The sequence below is a fragment of the Lissotriton vulgaris genome, unplaced genomic scaffold (genome assembly GCF_964263255.1).
Source record: "Lissotriton vulgaris unplaced genomic scaffold, aLisVul1.2 SCAFFOLD_614, whole genome shotgun sequence".
Taxonomy (NCBI): Eukaryota; Metazoa; Chordata; class Amphibia; order Caudata; family Salamandridae; genus Lissotriton; species Lissotriton vulgaris.
Window position 1 is genome coordinate 372123 of NW_028247094.1, and position 22077 is coordinate 394199.

At 40.5% G+C, this 22077-nt stretch overlaps 1 protein-coding gene across 1 annotated transcript in view; it reads right to left on the minus strand.

The window, feature by feature from the left end:
* Positions 1 to 22077, minus strand: part of LOC147665639 (cytochrome P450 2F2-like) — a gene marked incomplete at its 3' end in the record, with an annotated part of 323787 nt that overhangs the window by 248736 nt on the left and 52974 nt on the right. Inside the window, exon 4 of the mRNA XM_086949621.1 lies at positions 10938 to 11100. Coding sequence (XP_086805747.1) covers positions 10938 to 11100 — 163 coding nt within the window. The remainder of the gene's footprint in view (positions 1 to 10937; positions 11101 to 22077) is intronic.

Below are 22077 nucleotides of genomic sequence, written 5' to 3' on the forward strand. Positions count from 1 at the left end.
CTCTTTAAGAAGTCTTTAAAGACGTGGTGTTTCATCAAGGCCTATCATTAATCATGCTCTCTGACCGTATCATTTTATTTGGTTAGGCGCCTTGATGCCCTCTGGGGCTAAGTTGCGCGATATAAATCTCGTTTCATTCATTCATTCATTCATGCTTAATCCATACCCACTGGCATCAGTTACAATAATGGACTTTAACTGGGGATTGAACGACTTCATCGTGGTGGCATTAGCTACAGCTATTTTAACTGTTTTGAATGCCTCTTGGCATTCGTTTGACCATTTAAAATTAACCCCTTTCTTCATTATGCTACATGAAGGTTGTACAATGTCAGAAAAATGATGTAAAAATTCGGAATAGTACTTGGCTAAGCCAAGAAATGACCTCAATTGATCCTTATCAATTGGAGATGGAGCTTTCTCCAAATCTTCTACCAAATTCATTTTAGGTTTTATGCCATGTTCTGGTAGAGTGTGTCCTAGATATTCAACCTCTTGTTGACCAAACTTACATTTACTCAAACTTACAGTGAGACCAGCCTTTTCGAGCTTCATCATTACATTTTCCAACACTTCATCATGGTGAAACTCATCCTTGCCCCAAACTAGCACATCATCCTAAAATACTAAGGCATTTTTTACATCTTTCAATATTTTCTGCATTATTCTTTGGAAAACGGCTGAAGCCAATGCCAGTCTGAAAGGCATCCTTTTAAATTGAAAAGCACCTTCAGGTGTAATAAAAGATGTTAGATGTTTCGAGTCTGCATGCAAACGTACCTGATGGTATGCACTTGATAAATCTAAAGGGGTAAAATACCTACCACCTTCAGCACATGAAAACATTTCAATTATTCGGGGTAGAGAAAATCTATCCACCCAGATGTGATCGTTTAAGTCCCTTAAATCTACAAACATGCAGGTTTTGCCGTTAGGTTGGTACGCGATCACAATCGGACTTAACTAATCGGAAGCTTCTATGGGTTCTATTATGTTCTCCTTACATAACCTTTTCAGTTCTTCCTTCAATTTTCCTCTCAAAGCCATGGAAACATTACATACCTTGTGTACTTTTGGCGTAGCAACTTCCTTTACAATGATTCAGTGTTCAAATCCCTTTAAGCCTCCTAAATCCTTCTTCAATAAATTTGGATTTTTTTTACCCATTTGTTAGCATCTTCACCTTTTGTCAACAACACTTGTTGGGGATGATTAGGATTTAATATAATTCCTAACCGTTTTTGTTCTCTCCACCCTAAAACATTTCTGCCAGACTCAACTACATAGATCTTGCCAATGGTCGTGCGTTTTTCAAATTGATTTTTAGCATTGAAAAATCCCACAACGGGTAATTTAACACCACAATATCCTATTGGTTCAACATCTGTAGGAATCAATGCAATTGATCCTAAATGTTTCCAATTCTTCTTTTCTATTAGAGTGAAAGGGGAGCATGAATCCGCCCACATATGTACCTCGTAATTATTAATATATACCAGACATTTTGGAGGCTGATAAACATTTTCAATCACCATAAATTCAATATCACTCTCTTCTTCTCCATCTATTTCATCTCTCACATGAGATGTTTTAAATTGCCCTATATTGTTTAGTTTTTCTCCCCTCAGACTTTTCCATAGATTTACACATACAAGAAAAATGGCCAATTCCTTTGCACTTATAACAACGGCTCCTCCCAGCTGGACAATGTATAGCATCAGCAGTGTGTCTATGATTGCCACACCTGTAGCAACTTTTCTTATGATTTACTCCTACCATCCTTTCCTTAGAATTATTCTCATCTTTATATGGTTTGACCATCTTCTTCGAATTGGAACCCAACACACACACTTTTCCCGGCTCAACCTCAGATCTAGGACTATTTTCTGACAGCTATTTTACATATCTAGAAGTGTTCTGTATACGTCTTTCAATTTCAATAGATTTATCTAATGATGGGTCTTGTAATCTAATAACTTTTCTTGAATCTTCTTATTATTGGTCCTATTGATTAATTGATCCCTAATAATATCATCCCTTAAATCCTTTATAATAAAGCCATGCAGTGATTGGTGAATATGTCCACATGCTCCAAGCCAATGCCGAGTCGGCTTTACGTTCTTTGCCTAGAGACACAAACGTTGAAGCAGCTAATCCAGGTGCTGCTAAAGCAGAGCTTTGATTGGCCTTGGGCAGGACAATTCACCACTCCTTGGGAGACCGGGGGCTGCGGCTTCGATCCCCTCATCTCCTTCATTTTACAGGCAAGGAATTCTACAATTGCACATGTCAGGCTGGCCAGGGAAAGGCACCCAGCCAGCCCAACATGTGTATTGCTGCTGCCTCTCTTTGGCTTAGTCTGTCTCGGACTAACCCCACCCGATAAAGCCTGCTGCCGGTGGGCTAAGTGACACATGCATGACAGTAAGTAGCTTGTGAGCAGTTGATTGGTTATTTTCCATGATAACTGCATGGGCCCTGGTCCTGGGGCAAAAATCAGTGGGGCAATAAGGAACTGACACATCACCTCCCTTGGAGTAAGGACCTTCCCTGCGGCTGTTTTTGTTTATGATTTTGACGCATATAAGGTACTTTGTGTTGAAAGTGTTGAAAGTGTTGCATCTATAGTTTGCGAAGTAGACAACTGTTTCCACCTTTCAAAAGTCATATTTGTATTACTGTATTGTGGATGTTTATCATTTTTGTCTTGTTTGGTTTAGATAAAGATTACTTATTTTACTAAACTGGTGTGGTGTCCATGTGTAATGTTTTATCTGTATTACTGAATGTGTGCACAAATGCTTTACACACTGCCTCTGAGATACGCTGGTCATCTCGTGCCAAGCTACCAAGGGGGTGAGTAGATGTTATTTTAGAAGTGTATCCCCATTACCCTGACTAGAGAAGGGTCCCTATTTGGACAAAGGTGTAATCCATTGCAAACTAGAGACTCCCATTTCTAACACCTGCCATCTAACATTCCATACCACACCATTCTCAGATCAGTCATGCAGATGCACATGATTGCCCTAGGAGTGACCAGCTGATTCTGCCATTTTTCAGGTCAAATGCTTTGCTTCAGCTGTGGTTGGGAGTGTACAGAAGATTTGCTTTCAGAATGGCACAGAAAAAATTGGACATGATTGTATATTGCTAAGTGGTACCTCTAGTCAGCAACTTTTGTTTCATCTTTTCTTACTTGACAGTGGAAGGAATGATTTGGGGGACTGTGCTCAGCCATGAATTTGCCTGGGTGTTGCCTATAATACTTGGAGAATTTTCCTCCATGATATCAAAACTGAACGCAAAATGTTCAAGCACACTTTAGTATGTGCACCCACAACAGTGGTTCCATTTTGTATAAGGCTTTTTATAAGTTGATTTAATTATCACTTTGCCTGCTTCTGACCCACATCACTACTGAGTTACGGACCACTCTGCCACCCAGGCATTGCTTTTAATGCTGATCTTTGCATCTTCAGGGTGATTGTTGTTTTCACTTGCACCCATATGCTGGGGGTAACTGATTCTGAAGTCAGCAACGCGACTGTCTAGTTTTTTTTTTCTTGGAAACTGACATATTAGATTATTTCACATCCTAGCAACCAAGATGCCAGAAGGTAGAATAGAGACAACCATGTGCAAAATCGAAGCCATTGTAGTGTAAGTGGAAACTCTTGATATTAAATCTGTTTATTAATATAGTGCCATTTTCTAACAATGAATCTGGGTGGCCAAGAAAGAAGTGGATTACCTTTCAAACTTACTGGACACCAACACTGACATCTGCCATCTACACAGGGGTAACATAGAATTGGAAGACTACTTTAGGAGAGACAATATCCTTTTCTATGGCATTCTGGAAGTATACGTTAAAAAAGGCATGGTGCTCTTCTTGGCAATCCTCATGCCTTGGCTACTGGGAATTAACTTTTTGACACCCTTATAATTTCAAAAAGCTCACTGTATTAGGGTGAGAGGCCAAAGCAAGTGTATGTTTACTTGTCCAGTGTATGCATGCTTCTTATGGGACCAACAAGCCAGAAAGACTCTGCAAGTTGGAAAGAAGAAGGAATGAGGAGCACGCTGTTCTATGAGGGACCAGCTGTTCATGGCTCTATGGATTATTCCTACAAAACAAATCAAGAAAGGAAAAAAATCTTGTTCTACACACCATACTCAGGAAGTTGACACCAAGTTTGGTTTCCTTCATCCTTCTTCAATGCTCACTACTATGGAAGGTAATCTAAATAGTTCAAAGCCCATTGTGAGACGTTGGCCTGGTATATGCTGTTCACTAATTAAAGTGGGCACCCTGTACCTGTCCAAACAGCCCTTACCGTGATTTGAGAGGTCAAAGATAACCTTAGAAAGCTATCCAAGTGGTAGCTGTGGAGACCAGGCTTAGTCTTGAAGGAATGTTACATAGCTTGTTTTACCAGAATGCAACCTTATAGTATTGGTTAAATGAAAGTAGAACCACACTGTAGTTATAAAAATATGTACTTAATGATATAAAACTCTTTAAGTATGACACAGTACCCTCTACATGAGGATACTCATAAAACACACAATACCATAGCACAGAAACAATAGTAAATAGCACTAACACACAGTGGGCTCCAGGGGGAGACCAAACCATATACTAAAACAGTGGTATAGGAACCACGACTTGAGTCAAGACAGTGTCGAGGGGATGTAGAGTCACTGGGACCCCAATGTGAGTAAGTAGGGACCCCACGGAGGATGGGTGCAGTGTGGGAACACTAACGCGTGCTACGTACAATTCTATAGGAGAGTCACAGTTGAAGTTCTAAAGTTTAAGGACCCTTCTAAGTGGACTTTGAAGAAACCCTGTGGAAGTTAGGAGGTTGGAGAAACACCCCACCCATGGGTACCGTAGTACAGAGTTACCTATCCCAGGGAAGCTGGGTGCATAGGTCTGAAGTAGCGTCGGAAACCGCAGTTGATCTCTATGGAGGACTTTGAAGAAGAGCCACTGCTGGGAAGAAGGAAAGTGTCTGTCGGAATCTAAAGGTGGATTCTTGGTGAAGAGTACCTGAAAGCAGAGGGGCAGAGTCTGGGTCACTCAGGAGTGACCAGGGGCTCGGCAGACGAGTGCCCACCGATGTCGGGTGCTGCAGGTGCATTGAGGGGGTTCTTGACTCTGCAACCACCAGGACCAGGATAAGTTGAGGACAATCAGGAGCCAGATACGAGCTGTCCCACAAAAGACATAGAGTAATGAGGGGTTGCTGGCCGGCTGGAGCACCATCAAGACTTGGCAACCGCAACCCACGCATAAGGTCAAAGAAGGTTATTGTTTGGACCAGCAAGGTCCTGGAGACTCACCAAACACAGGGGAGTCAGGGCAGACCTGAAACAACAAGGGGAGCCCACGAAAAGCAGTGTTGACTCTCAAGAAAATCCACAGGATGGAGGTACAGGAGGCCCAAGGGGACGTCAAGCAGTTTGACAAAGCAACAGCCCACGTAGCACTCGGTGTGAGGAGGCTGGAGCTCTTTGGTGAAAATGGTGCCAGAGGTTGGGGCTACTCAGGGCCCAGTGCACTTGATTTGGAAACTCCAACATTCATATGCACTTGCAAAAGTATGCAGTGCACAGGGGTACAGGTATTGACCCCCCACGAGTAATTCTGTCCTCAAACTTGGTGAGAAGGCAGCTAGGACCTTGAGAACCTTGAAAACTTACCTCCTATGCTGCTGGAGTCTTTGGAGTCCATAGGAGCTCAGGAGAAGCAGACTGGTCAGTTGAGATGTGGTGCTTGCAGTTGCAGAGGAATGACTCCTTCACTCCAAGGGTGATATCTTCAATTGTCCGTGCTGCTCCACAGGCCCCTTGTGCAGACTTTAGATCGCTGACAAGCGAACGCACAAGGCTTAATACACCAAATCCTGTCTGGGAGGTGGTCATACCTCCCTGTGAGCGGATGCCTATTGTTCTGCCTTCTCCTTCTCGGGCTTGGCTCAGTAGCAGAAGGGCAGAAATGTGTCTCTGGTCGGAAGCAACCATTTTTTGCTGCCCAGGACTAGAAGGCTGGTACCGGGAACACCAGGGACCTCGCACAGCTCGTTTCTGAGGGGTGGAATCATACCTACCACACCGGTTACCAGTGTGGGGGTATGATTCTACAATGTTTGACACCAAACACAATAGGGTTACTTTCAGCCGATTTAGAGTTGGTCATCACGTGGTCGCATAATGCCAATCTATATGTCATAAATGGCTGATGCACTGATAACCAGGGAGAATGGACTCCGTAGGCTGCGGGGGTGTCCTGCTCATGCAGTGGCACCCACTCACATTGAAACAAGCACCCTGCCTTCATGATTGTTAAGGCCTGCTATAGGGGTGACTTACAGGTTTAAGTGCAGTGACCCTTATAGTAAACCTATATTTCAAGTAAGTGGTGCATGCACCAACTTAAACAGGAAGCATGGCAGGCCTGTAGGTTCCATTTTGCATGGCCTATCATGGGTGGCATAAAACATGCTTAAGCCCATGGGAGGCCTCTGTGGTACCTATGCCCTGTGTACATGTGTACCATAAACTAGGGACTAACAAGGGTACCCCAGTATCCAATCTGGAGTGTACCTAAGTTCATAACATAACCAATTTAGGGAGAAAGCGGCTAGACTGGGGTCCTGATTAGCAGGATCCCCGTCAGACTAGTAAAAAAACCAGCACAGCACCAGGCAAAAAGTCAGGGTAACTATGCAGAAGGATCCTACCTTCCTACGCATATAAAGTCCTGAATGCTGCCTTGATGGTCTGGAAGAATCAGCAAGTGTTCCTCCTCATACCCAGCAGACTTCAAATGCTACCACCAAACCCTCCTGGCATCATTAAAACCCTAAATTAGACTATTGTGAAAAAGACTGGCACATTTAGGCATTACAAGAAAGATACACATCTAGAGTGTTTCAAAAGATAAAAACAAGTCTTGTTCGCCATTGAAGGGCAAAGCCACATGATCTTTACCTCCATTACAAAAAATGTCCATATCCCACTGTTGACATAGTATGGTATGGTTTACCTTCAATAAGCAAGGTCACCACCCCATATCCCTGACCCATTTCTTTTGACAGAGGATGCATGGCAGGACACAGGAGAACTTGATACATTTTCTAGTTCTTTTCTAGAAACACAGAGATAAGCTTTCTATACCCCTGGCACTAAGGACTTGGGGCCATATGTATGAACACGTTTTCCCATAGACACAGAATGGGTAAAACCCTTTGATACATCTGGCCCGTAATCAATTTACCAACTTGAATCAGAAAGCTTGTTTTCCTGCAACCATTCCACAACCCACGTAACAATATTTGAGCAAGATGTGTTTTAGGTGAAGATCAATTGCATACAACATGAAAGGAATATTCGGTGGAGCCCCTAATCCTTTTCCATTAGGGACTGAAGCCCTAAAGAACATCAGAACATGCAAGATACTTTGTACGATTTAATTCAAATCAGAATCCTAGTCTAGTGCACACAATAGGATTTCCCCCACAACAAAGACAAATAATAGGGAAGCAACTGCCTGTACTATGAGTCGGGCGGCTCCTCCATTAGGGCGGAGGAGCGCTGCCTCACTGCTTTCTCGCCGTGCGAGAAGCAGAAAATAAAATTGTATTTTAAATACCATTTTATTTTCTGCTTCACTTGCTGCGAGAAAGTAGAAGGCAGGGGTATGCGTGGTTGGGGCAGAAGGGAGGATATGCCTGGTTGGGGGCGGGTGGGTGTGCGGGTCAGGGAGGAGTGGATTGCACCCCTCTGAGTACCCTGTTTGGACAGCCTAAGGGTCGACCAAAGCAGTCATGCACACTCTACATTTTCTCTATGTAGGCTGCATGCAAGGCCATCGCAGAGTTGTGATTGGCTTACGGGGGGGGGAGGGAGCATGCCTGATCCTGTTCAGGAGCAGGACAATGCAGGACCCGGAATAGGAGCAGGGGCGGTGCGGGACTGGTCAGGTAAGTTTTAGTTTTATTTTAGCCTCAGTCCGCCGTACCCCCTGTGTTACCCCCTCCCCACTAGTGAGAATTGCGAGTCATGACTGCTATGAGTGTGAACAGGATGAGCCATTCAAACATAGTTGCTACATTACATGTGCAGCACCTATGCCCTCAATCTCTTCTTCTAAGTGCTAACCTACCTCTAGCACAGCAGTAGATAAAACTTCTTTCAAGTTTCAGATATGGCACAATCCGGCATATATGTTTTAACAATGGAACTTATGTTCAATGAAATAGCAAGTTCTGCTATTGTCGTCTCACGAGGTCAGCTGCACTGATAAAATAATCAATCAAGGATAAGCGCCTCCCATCACCCAAGTAGCCTTCATCTGGGACGCTAGATAAGTTTATATACGGACTGTCCCAGTGTTGCCTGTAGGTAAGCCTCCCCTCTCTTTTTCACTCTCCGTATCTGACTTTTATTACTTATTCTCGCTATTGTCAAAAACTCTTAGCAAAAACATAGTGCCCCTATGACTATGTTTGTTCCATGAGACTGCATTCTCTTAAACAACAACAATAAAAGAGATACACAGCTGTCCATCTTCTCAATACCCTCAGAATAACTAACAAGCAAATGTAAAATTACGCAGTCACTGTTTAGATAAAATACGACCACTATATTAACGTAAGCTTGATTATCACATTGCAGAACATAATAATGTTAACTAAATGTGTGTCATATTAATCAAAACTATTCGGCATTTTGCTAAACATGTTAATTTTTGATTACCAGGTACCTATAACTCAAACAGAGTACCCAGAGCAGAAAAGGCACATTAAGGGGTCGATTAGGATGGCGGACGGACTTGCGTCCGTCCGCCACCCCTGAGTAGGAGGGACCGTCCGCATGGGCAGCGGCGGTCCCTCCATGGCAATTAGGATGTGACCGCCACCCTGGCGGTCACATCCTGTATGTTTTACATTGCGGCGGGTGCTGCTTGAAAATGAAAGCAGTGCATTTGCATGCACAAAGAGGCAGGCACCGCGCGGTGCCTGCCGCTTCGTGCACGCAAAGGCAGGGGGGTACCATAGGTACCCCCCAAGTGCATCCCCCCACGCAACCTTCACCCAGGGGGCCCACAACGGGCCCCCAAAGTGAATGTCCGTATTCTTTTCCACGGCGGAAAAGCCGCCGTGAAAAAGCATTACTTTCCCTACATCCTAATATGGCTGGCGGTGTCTGATAGACACCGCCAGCCATGTTAGTGCTTTTCCGCCGTGGTCGCCTTCCGACCGCGGCGGAAAAGTGGAGCACAGATTGTGAGACCCACCAGCCATCCTAATTTGGCGGTGGGTCTTTCAGGCCTCCTCGGCGGATTCCCCGCTTACTCCGGGCCGGCGGTGGCTTCCGCCGGCCCGGAGTATGCAGGGAATCCGCCATCATAATGACCCCCTAAGTATGACAAACCTACACACACACACTCACTCACTCTCTCTTTCGATAGGCTGTGATGCTCGCAGTCCGACATTACCCATACCTGCTCTAGGACCAGTTTTTCTTGTAGCCAGTACCTAGCACACAGACCCTTCACTGTCAGCATGTGTAGCCCTTGCTTCAGACATTTTATTTCAAGTTACTTATTGCACTCAGTCTCGTAGGACCTTTGAGTGCAAAAGTTACAACCATTGCAGATACAGGACAAAGTGAGTGAATGTATGAAAGGAATAGTGATTGAACAGGAGATAGAACTTGCGGAGCATGGGAGAAGTGAAGATATGTGCTCCGGGGCAGTAACAGTCAAGGTTTCGCCCGGATAACCCAGATTTTAATGAGGGCACCATTTGTGGCCTCCATAATTACCCTGTGGCTTCAGTGATGATTTCCATTAGATTGGACATTTGCTGACTCCCAAACTTATTCATGTATTAGCCCGCAGGCAGACTTTGGACGTAATATATAAATGAAGTTCATGTATGCGACAATAAACATCTAAAAACAGAACCTTAATAGAATGGCAGACATTTTGTGGTAATAGATCTATAAACTAGGACTTAAACCGAAGAGATTCTACTGTGCAATGAGACATGTTGCTGGCTTTTATAATTTTTATATTTTTCCCATGTGTAATCTACAGTGATTTTGATACTTTTAATAACATTTTACATATATTGTACACTAAGACTGGCTTTAAATAGAACCTTGAAAAATAACAGTGTGGGTTTCTTGTGTGTGCTCGCTCTGGGGGAAAGGGACCCAGCAACGCCCAACAAACGAATCATACACTGGGTTAGTTTCTGACAAGTGTGTTAAATACCTAACACACATTTTCTCCAGTTAAGCTTGAAAGCGATTATTGTGTCACAGATTGTTCATTATTCCTGTTCAAACTGATAAAGAAAAGAGGAGTAGTAACATTTAAATAGAAACACAATTCTAAATAGAGGTGGACAAAGTAAAAATGTAACTGGAAAAATAATGAAGGGCTTAAAGCCGGGGAAATAGCTTCATCATAAAGATACTGAAAGACAGAAGAACTAGAGATACAGAAAGGCTAAGAGTGAGATACTGTAGAGTAAGATACTGTGTCTTGGGGAGACAAAAGAAGCAAAAAATAAATAAAGATGAAGACAGATAGCTAAAGAGAAACTCCCATGATAAAAAAAAGATATATATACATACAGAAGAAGAATGCATACTTTGAGAAAAGAGAAAGAGTCTGGGAGAGAAAGAGAGGGAGCAGTAAGGCTATCATAGAAAACACAAGGATAATGAGAAATATGAAAAGCGAGTATAGAAAAGAAAAGACAATCCGAGATACATTTAAGAATGTTACCCCAGTTATCTGTTGTTCAGGCAAATTCTGGGTTTTGAGCTATCTGAAGTATCATTTGAGACATGTGGAGCACGCAATTACGACACAGGATATTACCAGATGTCCTTAAACCTTAAATCCTTACCGTTGCCTTTGGTAAAATTGTAAAAGAGGGGATACTTTCCACGGCCACTGAATTCTTCACTTTTGTCAATTAAGGACTCCTTCAGAGTTTCGTATCCACAGAGCACCACATATCGCTGAGATCCCAGGTACAATGTGTACATAGAGCCATATTTTTTGTGAAGCTGTGAAGAGAGAACAAACATTGGGGAGTATGCATACACGACCTATATCCATAGGATGAAAAACAGCCTCCCAGTAAAGCTTATTAAAATTAGAGTTAGGAGGGGTGGGATTTCATACAGGGCACCAGGGCAGCTGTCTACTATGTCAAAGCTTCTAAACATTTTAGCAAGCCTTTTTCTTGAGCTGTACTGGTGTTTGCGAATACCACAAAAGATTAAAAAAATTAGTTGGTATACAAAGGCGGAGAAATTTAAAGTTTGATAGGACTATTCCCCTTCCCAAGGCAGGGGAATGGCATGCCTCTACCTTACCCAGAGGTAGAGTGTACTTTGCAGACCACACACCTTACTGAAGAGAGTGGGGTATTTAGTATAGGAACAGATGCCCACTTAGATCTTGGGCACAGTAATGTTAAATGTTAAATGTCGTATACTTGTAAAGCGCACAGCTGCCCCAGCAAAGGGGCGTCCCGGCGCTGTATACCGCTGGGGAACCCATCCTGGCTTTCCCTGTGAGATGGACCCTCCTGGGTATCTCCAAGGGGAAGACAAGCATCCCCGGCGCTGATGGGGCCTTTAGTAGAGATTAAGCAAGCTATTGCCCAGAGTTGCTGAGTGAGACCCATGGTTGGAGTAGGCACAGAGACGAGAATTATCGAGTCCGCTGACCATGGCCCAAGACCCTGCCGCGTCGGGAATCGAACCCTGGTCCCGGGTCGACCTCTGCTTCCGGGTCTGCCATAAGTGGTTGTTCTACATCTATAGAATATTTGAAAACAGTTTTATAACAATAATGGTTATCAGGTTATATAACAGGTTTATTTTCATAACAATAAATGGGTGAATGTTTTTTTTCAACTTGGAAATACACTTCATAGCTTGTTGGTCATGTATCCTGATATTTGACAGGAGCAGTGAGTTTTCCTATTGGGTTGCGGCTTAAAAGATCTGATGTTGGAAGATATCACAACTTTGGGCCTCATTACAATGTCAGTTGGAGTTTCCTCCTCCCGACACTGTCTCTGAATCGAGACTGACAGACTCGCAGTCGGCAGTTCCGCCCAGCCGATTACGATGCTTCCATAAACCATTCGGAAGGACTCCCATTGACTTCAATGGGAGCCTGTGTTCCATCTGTAAATAGAGGCTCCTATGGGGAAAAGGGGTGTCTGTGGAAAACCGTTGACCCTGTCGCAGGCACCCCATGGTGCCTACCACACTGTCCATGGTTTTACAGCAGGCCCCTTGGGTACTCCGATGGACCCCAACCGGAGATCTCAGGATGAAGGGGGGCCTGCTAGGGGCCCCCAAAGTCAGTTTCCGTCAGCCTTTTCATATCAGACAGTCCGACACCGGAAGGGTGTCAGGATCTGACATCATAAGTGGTGGGTCAGAAACGTTGTCTGTTGAGCTGTACGATTCGGCTCCGGCTGACTTAGATTCTCCGAATGCTGGTCGGAACCGATTCGGAATGACCAAATGGTTTCCCTTCCAACCGAGAGCATCATAATAGGTCGGTGGAATTGTTTCCGACCGAGTCAGGCGGATGGGTTCCGACACGCTCTATGGGAATCCGACTGTTGGTCGGAGGCTTTCGGACCAACATTGTAATGAGACCCTTTGTTTTTATTTTCGTTTTTCAATTTCTCAATAATGTAAAGCAGAGTTGCATGGCAGCAATGCCTGAACTATTTTCAACGATATCCTGTTTTCTGTTCCAAGTTTAGGGTGAGAAGAACGAGGAGTAGACCTGAGGTTAACCAGTTACCACAACCTGTGAATTTCCTCTCTTTTTATGGTGTTGTCTTGTGCCATTATTACACTCAGTTAACCATTACTCTGCTGCAGCCCACGGTGATTATGAAGTGAGGTGGTGGGCCAATCTACAGTGTAAGCAGTCTTCTGTGTCACTCTCTGTGCCCACTAGCTGAATTACATAATATCCCTTACAATGATGTGCCGACAGGAAACTCAAACCAACTTCTTAATAAAAACTAAGAAATAAACTAAACTATGGAACATGACAGTACCAGACTTTTATTATTGGATCAAGAGGAAAACGTCATGTCTGGAAAGCATGAAATGCAATTTTCTACTAATTGGTGCATCTAAAGTAATAGAATTCTAATTTGAAGTCCTCTTGCATGGGGACAGTCCCATCCCTTATCAAAAAAGTGAGAAATCAAGAAACGTTTTTCTGCCATGAGCTTACATTCATCCTCAAGGCACAGACTGCTAAAAGAAGGTCCCAACTTAATTTAAATAGATCATCAAATGAGCCAAATTATTCAGAATGGCTCAAATAGAATATTGAAATGTGGTTATGTGGGCCTATTCAGGATTCATTATATGAGACGACAACCAATACAAAATCAAGAAGGAATGCTAGCCATTCACTTGACAAAGTGCAACAATATCAAACATGACCTTAAACCCCTCCATCTGCCTAGTGAAAGTGAGGATCTGATTCAACGTGCTATGCCCCATGCATCAGTGATTCTAAATATAAAGGAGTAGGATGCATGAAGAACTGGCTGTACCACCTGCTAAGGAAGTAGTTTAAAAAAGTTTTTATGTGAGAAGTTTAACCTGCTCTAAGGTGTGATGCACTCTTGAGTTTTTTATGGATGTTACAATTACTGAAGGAAATATTTAGTAAATTGGGTCATTTGTCCTAAGAATAATTATCCAATTAGCCATTGCACAGTCATTAGCCTGGCACTGTTCTACAAACGAAATGACTGGAACAGCACTGCATAGAAAACACCAAATTACATAAATAAATAAATGCAAATATACATGTTGATAATTAGCCCCACCCTTACTTCATTGACTCTAAAAATAACTCATGCATAGGTTGGCCCGGATGGTGAGGTCTTATTCCTGCCAACGTGGACATAGAAGGACTGTGAGTGAATTCTGTGAGTTAATATCTTACCACTGACACAGTCATCTCTGCAAACCTTAATCTAAATTATCTGCACTCAAACAATCCTATCAACCAAGTACTTTCACCACCACAAAGGGTTTAATTGAACCACCTGTGAAAGATTCAAACAAGCTCGAACACTTTATCAAACCCTTTCCCATCTTCTGTGTTTTAATGAAGTAACTCTATGTTGTGTTATTTATTATGAGATAAATTTGTCAGAGGCAGATATCCGCCTTCTGACTCCACTCGTACTTCACTTAAATACACATGTGTTTTTTTATCACTGGGTCATCAAAACAAATTCACAATCTGGGGACGTGGCTTTGACGCAACTCAAAATGGCCACTTGACGGTCATTTGGAGCATTTTTAGCACCTTTCAGACTTCGGAAAATGGCTTTTCCTGCAGCAGAACCTGGGGGCATTATGAGGAGCTGCCCGGTGTAATGAAGCGAGCTGCACTTCTCTTTATTTTTCAGATTGTCAGGGTCACCTCACTCAACGGCCGCCATTTTGTTTCCGCACGCAAGTAAGTGCCTGTCATGCAGCACACTGGGAAGCTTAATTCTGGCATCTTTTCTTTGATTTGTGCTGCACTATGGGAACCCCTACAGCCTCAATCTTCACCTTAATTTGCGACTGGGTCTTTGTGCCTCAAGCCTGAATGTGTGTCTTTTATGGCTCTTTCTAAGGCTTATAAACTCTGAGGAGATTTTTGCTCAATCCAGGAAATTAGAAAAATACCCTCTATTCAAAGGACATCAACCTTTCATAAATAAGGAATTTCTTTATTGGTTGTGGATGCTCAACTTTATTATGGTCATGTCCTAGAAGCTACAACATACTGACTGTCCTGACATTGGTGTTTACTGTGTTTCAGCTTAGCGCTATAAACTAATACTTCTCTGTGGGAGATTTAATGTCACGAATGCTGTGTATTACTTTGTGGTATTAATCTTGAGGAGCTAATACTGTTAGAAGTTTGCATCTGCCATTTCCCTTCAGTTGTATGGTTCCCTTTTATAGGTAAATTGAGAAAACCACAATTTGTATTTATTCCTAAAGGGCAATCTCTGATGAGATCTGTATCTCACTCATCTATAGTAGTACAATCACCTGTTGCTGAAGAAATGACTGGTGTAGCCTCTGCTCGTACTTCCTCATCAGAGGCTGTATTAAATAAGACTTCTCTACCTTCTTTAGCGTCAAAAAGGTTGAAACATGATCCTCCCTCTCCTGACAAGCTGCCACCACCTATTTCTTTGGAGCTGCTGCTGGAGGAGATTCAAGCATTGCATCCTTTTGTAGAGGAAACAAATAGCAAAATGCAGCTTCTAGACGAAAAGTGGTCTTCAATGAAAAGTAGAGTATCTGTAATGGAGCAGCAGCTTTTGGTAGTCCAAGGTGAGACTCAGAGAATTATTTCTTCGGAAAGGGAGGTCCACAGGCAAGAACAGCACACTGAAGATTTGGAAAACCGAAACAGGAGAAACTATCTACATATTTATGGTTTGCCTGAAGCTTTGGAAGGAGACGATCCTGTCTCCTTTTTTCTTCCTTGCTGCCAAAGTTGTAGGACATGCCCTCCTCAACCTCACCCAACATTCAGAGAGCCCACTGGCTTGGTCCTCACCCATCATTGTCTGCATCTCCGGTCAAGCCTAGAGGTGTTAGCATCCTCTTCTTGAAATGTACTGACATGTTGTTAGTTGTCTCTGCAGCTAGGGCTAAACGTCAAGTGTCTTGGCAGGGTCAAAGGGTGTTCCTTTCTCAGGATGTCTCTAATGCCACTGCAGCTAGAAGAAAAGAGTTTCTGTACCTTCGAGTTCCTCTCCGTTCTCTTAGAACCAGATATGGCCTCTTCCATCCTTGCATTTTCAAAGTGACTTTCCGAAATAAGACTGTGTAATTTGAAGATCCTGTAGAACCTAAGAAGTTTATATACTCTCACACTTTGAATAACAGGGACACTGCTGGTACTTCCAATGGTTGATTTATATTTGCTTATAACTATTGTGTTTCTCAATGTTATTGAATTGTGGTCCTATTTTGTAATTCTTTATTATATTTTAGTATATCAGACGATAAGTATTTGATATCTCTTATGATGTTCTCTTTTGTATCCTTGCAGGTTCGTCTGATGTACTTAACATGTTTGGTCCGTTTTCCTCATTGTTCTCTTCTTTCGTCCCTGGTGTGGCTCAGACTCCCCCATCTTGAGCGTGTCATTTGTTCGTGTGTCGTCTCCACCACAGTGTTATTTCATTCTTGTCCTCTACAGGTATGTCTTTTCAGTCATCCTTTATGGATATGTACTGTTTCCTCTTTTGGCTTTTCTATTTCCCTTTTTTGTATTTTCCTTTTCTGTTTTTTGTTTCCTTTGACCCTTTCCCTTTCCCTTTCTGCTGTCCTTCTTGATTTTGCTATGCAGCTATTCTTTTCTTTCTTGTGGTAACAAGACACACTATTAAAAAAAATATATAGAATGGCCATAATATTGAAGTAAAAATACAGAATGGACAAAATATTGAATGGACACAATATAGTGGAATTGAAGGTAAGTAATATAATAGTGATTGTCAAAATATAGAAGTCAAAATAATCGAAGTATATAATATAGGCATAAAAATATTTTGGCTTTTTAATAATATTGAATTTTTTAAAGTGTTTTGTATGTTAGTACATGTGTGAAAAGTGTATATATTTGTTTTGTAATGTATGTTTAATTTATTTTAAGTAATGAATTTTATGTTATTTAATTTTTGCGTTATTTAATTCTGTAGTGGGTTGTGGGTTTATAGGGGAATAGGGTGGGAAGTAATTTAATTATATTAAATTAAATGCAAATTTTTAGCAATTATCAATGATTTTTAATTTAATTTTGCTTTTTAGTTCTGTAGCGGGTTGTAGGTTTATAGGGGAATAGGGTGGGAAGTAATTTAATTGTAATTAATTAAATATTTGTATTTATTTATTGGTATTCAATTTGAATTTATTGTTAATTAATTTTCAATTGGTAATTAATTTTTATTAATTGATTAATTGATAAATATGTTAATTTTCTTAATTTATTTCCCGTAGCGGGTTGTGGGTTTATAGGGGAATAGGGTGGGAAGTCATTTAATTGTAATTAATTACATATTAAAAATACTTTTTGTGTATTGATAATTAATGTACTGTTAATTATTAATTGGTATTATTTTTATTCTTAATTAGTTTTTGTTATTGAAAATTAATTAGTTGTTAATTCATTATTAATAGGTAATACATTTTTAACAACTAATATCTATTTGTATTTCTAGTTAATTTATTATTACATAATATTAAATTGGAAATTATTTTTTAATTAATGTTTTATTGATATTGATATATAACTTATTTTTATTAATATATTAAATCATTACTTTCCCTACTGTTGCACTCTTAGGAGTGGGACTAGTAATTTTTATCCGTACGTTATCCAACGCTTTCCCTACTGTTGCACTCTCTGGAGTGGGAATAGTAATCTTTACGCCTACGCTATCCAACGCTTTCCCTACTGTCGCACTCTCTCGAGTGGGAATAGTAATTTTTTCCCTCCCGCTATCCAACTCTTTCCCTACTGTTCCACTCTCTGGAGTAGGAATAGTCATTTTTACCTTCCCGCTATCTAGCGCTCTCTTTAGTGTTGCACTCTCTGGAGTGGGAATAGTAATTTCTACCCTCCCGCTATCTAACGCTTTCCCTACTGTTGCACTCTCTCGAGTGGGAATAGTATTTTTTACCTCTACGCTATCCAACGCTTTCCCTACTCTTGCACTCTCTGGAGTGGGAATAGTAATTTTTACCCCTAAGCTATCCAACGCTTTCCCTACTGTTGCACTCTCTGGAGTGGGAATAGTAATTTTTACCCCTACGCTATCCAACTCTTTCCCTACTGTTGCACTCTCTGGAGTGTGAATAGTAACTTTTACCCTCCCGCTATCCAACGCTTTCCCTACTGGTGCACTCACTGGAGTGGGAATAGTAATTATTACCCCTACACTATCAAACGCTTTCCCTACAGTCGCACTCTCTGGAGTGGGAATAGTAATTTTTACACTCCCGCTATCCAACGCTTTCCCTACTGTTGCACTCAATGGAGTGGGAATAGTAATTTTTACCCCTACGCTATACAACGCTTTCTCTACTGTTGCACTCACTGGAGTGGTAATAGTAAATGTTACCCTCCCGCTATCCTACGCTAACAATATTGTATATTTTTTACTAATATTACGTTCATATATATATGTATTAAAAAATAAAATTGTATGTTTATTTTTTTAACTAAAATTATTTATTTATCAATTTTAAGGTTATTTAAGTATTTTTAAATATGTTTAGTTAATTATATTTATTATTTCATTAATTTTAAATTACTTTTAAGACATTTAAAAAAAATCGATATTTTGACTAACTTCATTTTTTACAACAATATTTTTGATTCTATATTTTTGTACTTACCTGTTTGTAGATAGGAATTCGATATTTTTGCATTATATATTTTGTCAACGATACTTTGGTAAGTTTATATTTTGGTATTCTATATTATGTCAGTGATCCCTTTCTTGTACATTATAATAAAATGTTCTGTTCTACTCTTCGCTTTTTTCTCTTAATATTCCTTTTTTCTCCTCTTTGGATGGCCTATTGCTCTTCCTATACTCCTTCACTACTGTCATTATTGATTTTGTTGCCAGGAAAAATAAACACACTCACATTCAGTCTAAGGCTTTATTAACTAATATCAAGCACTTAAAACATCAATTTTATACTTCCTATTCTGACGCTAAACAGCAGGACCTTGTTCGCGCTAAGCTAAAGTTTAACAAGATATCCACTGATAATGCTTCATCTATTTTACTTCATGGAGTGCTCAATATTATGGAGAAAGTTGGATCACTATTTGCTAATTACCTCAAATGTAGAAAAGAGAGGACATTGATAGATTCTATTCAGTCAGCAGATGGAAAGAATCTTTTTAAAGATCAAGAAATCCTTGATGCATTTACAACATGTTATAACAATCTATATACTCCAGAAGCGCCCGCATCTAATCCTCATAGTGATTTCTATTTCAGCAATATTCCACCTCCTTCATCCACTGATCTTGATTTTGATTCCCTAGACTTGGTTATTTTGCACCAAGAAATTACCAGTTCTCTTAACTCACTAAAGAAAAATAAATCTCCTAGCCCAGATGGTTTCTCAGTCGAATTTTACTTACACTTTTAAAATTGTCTACTCCCCAAACTCTTTATAATATTTCAATATATCTGTACCACTGGTAAGACAAGCAGTACTTTATTAGAAGCCTCCCTTTGTCTCATTCACAAAGAAGGTGAAGATCCCAAACTCTACAAAAATGATTGCCTTATATCCTTAATAAATGTAGACTATAAAATTGTTGCTAAACTTTTGACATTAATTCTGAATCACTACTACCCCTTCTAATTGGTCCAGAACAATGTGATTTTGTAAAGGGCAGATTAACCTCTTATAACTCTCTGTTATTTTTCAATGTTCTAAATAAGGCATCTACTCTATCTCATTCCCTGGCTGCAATATCTATTGATATAGAAAAGGCTGTTAATAGAGTTGAATGGTCCTTTTTATTTCAGTCACTCCATTGGCATTGTTTTGGGTCTAAATTAATTTCCCTGGTTTCTTTACTTTATACGGCACCTAATGCTTCCACTATAGTTAATGGTCTTGTATCAAATAGATTCTCACTTCACCGTGGTGTGCGACAGGGTTGTCCTATATCTCCTCTCCTTTTTATTATTTCTCTTGAACCCTTTCTGGCTCACATCCGCTATGAAACTTTTATTTCTGTTTTATTTACAAGGAGATCAACATTTGAAGCTTTCTGCCTATGTGGATTATATCTTACTCTTTATATCTAACCCATAACTTTCTATCCCCTCATTATTTCATGAATTCTCAGACATTTTGTCAGTATTGAGTTAAAACATCAACTCAGATGAAACAAAGATTCTTCTCATGTACAAATTTTGTTCTCAACATCATTCCAACTGGGTTTCATTGGAATAGTTCAAAAATTAAATGCCTAGGGATTTGGTTCACCAGCTCTATTTCGGACTCGATTAAAATAAATATGAAATAAATTCTTGATCACATTTCCAAACTGCTCTCCTCCTGGAATCCTCTTTTTCTTTCCTAGATTCTATCAAAATGATGATCACCACTATTATGTTATATATTCTCTCAATGATTCCAGTTGATATTCTTTCTATCTATTTGAAGAAACTTAACTTCCTACTTTCCAAATTTTTGTGGAACAATAAAAAATCAAGAATCTCTTTATCCCACCTTAGAAAACTAAAATCCACCGGAGGGGTAAATTTTCAAAATTTGAGATTATATCATAAAGCATTTTGTCTTAAACAAGCCTCTGAGTGGCTCCAAGCGAATATTTCTCCTTTCACCCCTGTATGGGTAAATATTGAGTGCCGTCTCTGTTCCCCTTTCTCTTTCCTGTAAGTGTTGTCTTTCACGGCCAAGACCAGTCTCACATCTCTTCCATTATTTAAACATACTTGCTCACTGTTAAGACCTTGTTGTCAACCAAAGAAAATGTCTAGAAACATGTTCTTGCATTCTCCTCTTTGGCATTATCATTTTCTCATCCCTAATAATGGACCTTCATTTCTGGAGATCCTGGAGACCTAAAGGCATTATCTGTGTTTAAGATATATTTGATGGCACTTCTCCTTGTACTTCTCCTTGCTCTTTTCCCCAGATCCTAACTAATTTTAAATGTCCTCGCTCCTTTCAGCATAAGTTTTCATTACTTATTGAAGCACCATTTGAAGCCTTCTATTCCCTTTCTTCTGAAGATTCTTTGTCTACCCAGGATCGAGTTCCTAGAATCCTATCAGCACCCCAAAGACCTCTCTCATTTATAAATCTCTCAATTCCATTAACCCAGAGAGATCTAAGACTAAGATTGAGCTTGCCTAGGTGGCAGATTTTGGTTGTGAATGGAGCAATGACTTTTGGAGCAAGTTATAGACCACATCGTTAAAAATATCTAGATCTGCATCTACTACTCAATCTATGTTTTTCTATATCACAGACTTTATTTCACTCCCATTTCCATTGCCCATTTTACACACTCTAACAATAAAACCTGTTGGTATTGTGATCATACCTTGGCTGACCTCCATCACCTCCTTTTTTCATGCTCTCCCGTAGCTTCTTTTTGGTTACAAATTTGGCCAAGGATATTGAATATTTTTTATCTAAATATTCCATTATTGGATACCCTCCTATTTATGGGAAGTTTATCAGAGTAACAACGGATATTATCTCATGAACATGGGCTGTTTGACCTCATGTTAGCTTTAGCTTTTCAACAAATTACACTCAATTGGAAATGCCCAAATAAGCTTTCCGTCAAATCTTGGTGGAACACTGTATGCCATAGATGGAACATAGCTTTTGCCTCCTGTTGTAACCCACAGATAAATAAATCTTTTTTGGTTACCCCTAACTGTTTATTTAAATAAACTCTCTATTTTTCAGACTTCTAGTAACCGGTCAGAAAACTTTCAACCTCGAATGAGTTTCTTGCATTTCTTTTATTTCTTTGCCTTTTTTCTCATGTTCAATATCAATTATATTGTAATATTTTTATGGAAAATATGTTATTTGTATCCTCTTTTATTCTAATGAGTATTTAAAGTGTTACTAAATGAACACCCAGCAGCTGAGTGTAACCGATAATATTCAATGGTAAACGGTATGGCTGCACACGCACCAAAGTTGTCTGTCCAAACATAAAAGCACATACGTGCAGGTTTAACTTACTGAAATGAAAACGTACACAAAGGTGAAAAGACATTGCGTGCACAAAAGTATCAACAAGCCTTCTATGAATGGAGTGTGCTCGACATGCAACAGACGCTGTTAGAATCAAACATGCTTAGAACTTTCTTGCAGGTGGACCGCTACGGCCACCTCTGAATGGGAATGCTGTACAAACCCGTCTGCACCCTGTATAGA